The sequence below is a fragment of the Salvelinus sp. IW2-2015 genome, unplaced genomic scaffold (genome assembly GCF_002910315.2).
Source record: "Salvelinus sp. IW2-2015 unplaced genomic scaffold, ASM291031v2 Un_scaffold1634, whole genome shotgun sequence".
Classification (NCBI taxonomy): domain Eukaryota; kingdom Metazoa; phylum Chordata; class Actinopteri; order Salmoniformes; family Salmonidae; genus Salvelinus; species Salvelinus sp. IW2-2015.
Window position 1 is genome coordinate 152,075 of NW_019943050.1, and position 4,886 is coordinate 156,960.

Sequence of the window (4,886 nt, forward strand, 5' to 3'; positions counted from 1 at the left end):
ACACACACACTGAACAGTTAACATCGGCAAAAGGCACTGATAAGTCTGTTGTGGTGACCGTAATACCGCCACACCGGCGGTATTACATAGACTACATTTTCTTCCTATCATTCTTCTTTAGACCTGTCTAAAATAAATTATGGGTTTATTGGGATGGTGTAGGCTATATTACATGGATTTATGTCTGCATCAGTGGCTTGTAGGCTGTGTGTGGAAGCCAGGAGATGGTAAATGTGTTCATGTTAATTAACGGTCAAATAACATGAGACTGACAGTTATTTGCTTGACAATCACCAGCTGATGAAATGTCATGACCACCACAGCCCTAGTTACAGCTCCTTCTAACACACACACACTCTCTCTGGCGCAGCCTGTCCCCATGCACCCAGCCTGTCCCCATGCACCCAGCCTGCCCCCAGCCTGCCCCCATGCACCCAGCCTGTCCCCATGCACCCAGCCTGTCCCCATGCACCCAGCCTGCCCCCATGCACCCAGCCTGCCCCCATGCACCCAGCCTGTTTCCCCATGCAACCCAGCCTGTCCCCATGCACCCGCCTGTCCCCATGCACCCAGCCTTGCCCCCATGCACCCAGCCGCCCCATGCACCAGCCTGCCCCCATGCACCCAGCCTGTCCCCATGCACCCAGCCTGTCCCCATGCACAGCCCCCACCCATGCCATGCCCAGCCTGCCCCCATGCACCCAGCCTGCCCCATGCACCCACGTTGGTATCTTCGCTATATAGAATATAGGGGAAACAGCCCTTTGTCTCTCTGTCACATGATGGCCCCAGAATCAACCATGTGACTTCCGATCACCAGTGAGTGAGGTTTTCCTTTTCCACATGTATAGATCTTACTTTTAACTCATTACTTTCTACACCAAAGGAGTAAATTAGCTAGATATAATTCATCATGTCAATATTGAATTCCCAATATGAACAGTCATCTCTATAGAGACTGCATAGACGGTTCCTGCATGGATCCTCAGCTGCTGTGTATCAAAGTTGAATAATAAATCGATTCCTCTGTTCATGACTGGGGACTGATCTCATTACACTTCATTAAGGGTGTGCAGGGTGTAATATAACCAAAAGCTTGCACACTGCACACACACACCCCTCATCCCCTTTCCCAAGAAAAGACTGCAGCTGAGGCTTCACCCCTCTTCTTCCCTCCTCACCCCCCTTCCTTTACCATCCCTCTCTCCCTCCTTTTTGCCCTCTACCCTCCTTACCCCCCCTCTTTCTGCCCTCTACCCCCTTCTCCTTTTTATCCCTCTTTCCCCCCCCTTATTTCCTCTCTCTACACCCCCCTTTCCTGCCCTCCCTCCCCTTCCTTTCCCTTTCTCCCCATCTCTCCCCCTCCTTTCACCCTCTCACCCCTCCTTCCCTCTCCTTCCTATTCCTCCCTCCCCCTACGTTCATCGACCTCTCCCCCTCATTTTCCTCCCCATCCCCCTCTTTTCATCCCTCTCCCCCTTTTTCACCCCTCTCCCCCTGCTTTCTCCCCCTCCTTTTCCTCCGTCCTTTTCTCTACAAATTTTCCTCCTCCCCCTTTTCCTCCCTCTCTTCCCATCACTCTCTCCCCCTTTCCCAACCTTTCTCCTTCCTTTTCTTCCCAACCCCTCATTTCCTCCCTTCATTTTCATCCCTCCCTCACCCCTTCCTTTTTCCTCCTTTTCTCCCCTCCTTTTCATCCCTCTCTTCCTCCTCTCTCCTCCTTCATCCTCTCTCCCCCTCCTTTTCTCCTCTCTCCCCTCTTCATCCCCCCTCTTTTCCATCCCTATCTTCCCCTCCCTCTCCCCCTCCTTTCATCACTCTCTCCCCCTTTTCCATCCTTCTCCCTTCCTTTTCTTTCCACACCCCTCATTTCCTCCCCTTCATTTCCCCCTCCTCTCCCTTCCTCCGTTTCCAATCCACCCCCCCCCCCCTCCTCCATCCCTCACCCCTTCCTTTTTCCTCCCTTACCCCTCATTTCCCATCCTATCTTCCCCTTCTTTCCTCCTCTCCCCCCCTCCTTTTATCCTCCCTCCCATCCTTTCTCCTCACCCCTTCCTTTTTCCTCCTTCCTCCCCTCCTTTCATCCCTCTCTTTCTCCTCTCTCCCTCCTTCATCCCTCTCTCCCTCCTTTTCTCCTCTCTCCCCTCCTTCAATCCCCCCTCCTTTTCCATCCCTATTCTTCCCCTCCCTCTCCCCCCCGTTCATCCCTCTCTCCCCTCCTTTTCATCCTCCCTCTCTCCCTCCTTTCCTCCATCCCCTCATCTCAAAATCCAAACGCCTCCAGCTAAAATTTGCCAAATATGCACTAATCTATGAGGGGTGTCAGGGCCGACAGACTGAACTTTAAACATGCTTTCAGGTCATTGAAGCAGTAATAATGTGAACAAAACAGAACAACAGAATAGGGACTCGACATGTCTTCATTGTCTAACAATGACACGCTCAGTGTGTGTGTGTGTGTGTGTGTGTGTGTGTGTGTGTGTGTGGGTGTGAAGGGAGGAAACGGGCACCCTGGAGGTTTGAACCTGCGCCTGCCATGATAGAGAGAACGAAAGAGTGATCCTTTGAAGAGAAATAAATAAAGACTCTCGACTCACTGAACCAGACCTCATAATCTCACCATTCAGTCAGTCACAACCATACTCTCTTATGCGTATAGTCTAAGTGATCCACAACTAATTAAAACCATAGGCTGTAAATTATTCTGAGATAATTAGCATCAGTAGTCTAGCTTATTTTGCATATCTCTTTCTTTAATTCATGTTTATCATTTGTGATAAACAAAGATTACTTTACCAGCTTAAATACATTTATATAATCCCAAAATAACACCTAGCCTATATCAATCATTATTATAATATCTGTCTCTGCTATAGGATGCATGTCTGCTACCATGATGTCCTAATAGTCTGGTCCTGTGTGGCTCAGTTGGTAGCGCACTTGCGACGCCAGGGTTGTGGATCCGATTCCCATGGGGGACTACTATGAACGAAAGTATGAAAATGTATGCACTCACTACTGTAAAATCGCTCGTCTGCTAAAATATACAAATAATATACCTGCACTGATATGTGACTAGACTGCATAGACATTAGCATCTCAGAGAACGTTTTTTTGTCCCACCCTTCTATATATAAAGTTTCGTCTGGTATCATTAGAATTCACATCAGTAGGCCAAATGTGTGATAGAAAGAGATCCATTTAAATTGTGGAATCGAACATGTGGTACATCAGTTCGCAGCCAGACTAGCTGGTCAATATGACTAGGTTCAAACGTGACACATGTAGGCTAGGCTACTTATTGGTATGACTGGGTTAGGTAGTTAAGCTAAAACATATGTATTACCGCGACGTGTTATTATGTAGACGTAATAAGGATCCATTGAAATTGATGCAGCGGCTTGATGCCGCAAGTGTACCGTTATTCGGTGTAGAATAAAGGAATACCGCTAAAACACACACAATAGAACGAGGAAACAAAAAACGGATGAACTCGGCAATGGCGTGAACAGCAACAAAGAAGAAAGAGACAGAGAGGCTTTTGAATTGAATTGAGAGAGGGGTTGGGCAAAACGCTTACCTTTCACAGTTAGCAGCGAAACCACTAGAAAGAGCGACCACGCCGAACATTTCTTCATGTTTGAGATTTGTTGTTCCGGCGTTGTATCGAGACTGGTTCTGAAGCGAGTGATAAAATAACGTTACACTGTAACGATAAATCGATGTATCTTCTTATCTCGCTGCCTGCTTGCTACAATGTAGCGAATTGTTGGGCGTTTAGCGGCTTGACAGCCTATTTTGATCCTAAAAAATCTTTGTTTGGCGGCGCCTGTGCGACAGTGGTGAACAGTTGGCTGCAACTGAACGGAAAGTCTGCAGTGAGAATGAGAGTAGTGCCGCTGTGCGCATGTGGAGAAACGAGAGAGCGGTCGGTAGGCGCAGCAGGTACAGCGAGAATCACATTACAGTGGCGGTGTAGGGCGGTTCCTCTCCGTTTTTACAGAGGCAGACAACAGACAGACATACAGACAGAGAGAGAGAGACACAGTGGTGATTTAGTGAGGGTGTGAAGGCTAATAGACAATGCATGATGTTGAACTTTCATTAGCCTACAGCTATTACACAGACAGACAGGCAGACAGAATGGTGATGATTTAAATACAGTTATATCCCCTTCCAAAATCTCTATGATGAATAATACGGTCTTACCATATTGGCCTCTAGGCTTTAAAGGGTGTGTAATACAATGCATGATGTACAAGTTCAATGTACATTTTAGTCATTTAGCTGACACTCATATCAAGAGCAATTAGGGCCAAGTGCCTTGCTCATGGCCACATAGACAGATGTGTGTAGCGAGGCTACCTGCCACCCCATTACAATTACCCTACAGGTACAGACTACAGCTGCTTAGCCAGAGGCGTCGGGTGATGAGGAGGGTATAACCTCAGAGGCCTCAAAGACTGTTGTTCACATGAGGTCGTAATGCATGCATAATGACATAATGACCTTCAGTTGGCTATTGTAGCTTATTCGGGCAAGAGGTAGCCATATTAGACCAACATTGCAATCAGAATGAAATACAGTTGAAGTCGGAAGTTTACATACACCTTAGCCAAATACATTTAAACTCAGTTTTTCACAATTCCTGACATTTAATCCTAGTAAAAATGCCTACTAGTGACTAGTGTCCTTTACGCTTGTGGAAAATTTCCAGAAACATGTCATAGGCTTTAGAAGCTTCGTGATAGGCTATTAACCATGTATTTCAGTCATTTGGAGGTATTGTCAAGGCCGCTACTTCATATCAGTGCACTGTTGATTGACTCATTGGAAATAATGAATCGACCTCCAGAAAAAATTTGTAGATTCACAAGTTGGTTCCT

At 47.0% G+C, this 4,886-nt stretch overlaps 1 protein-coding gene across 1 annotated transcript in view; it reads left to right on the forward strand.

The window, feature by feature from the left end:
• The first annotated feature begins 398 nt into the window (after positions 1-398).
• Positions 399-4,886, forward strand: part of LOC139024552 (uncharacterized) — a 10,318-nt gene continuing 5,830 nt past the window's right edge. The window contains exon 1 of the mRNA XM_070439428.1: positions 399-723. Within this exon, the coding sequence (XP_070295529.1) occupies positions 399-723 (325 nt within the window). The remainder of the gene's footprint in view (positions 724-4,886) is intronic.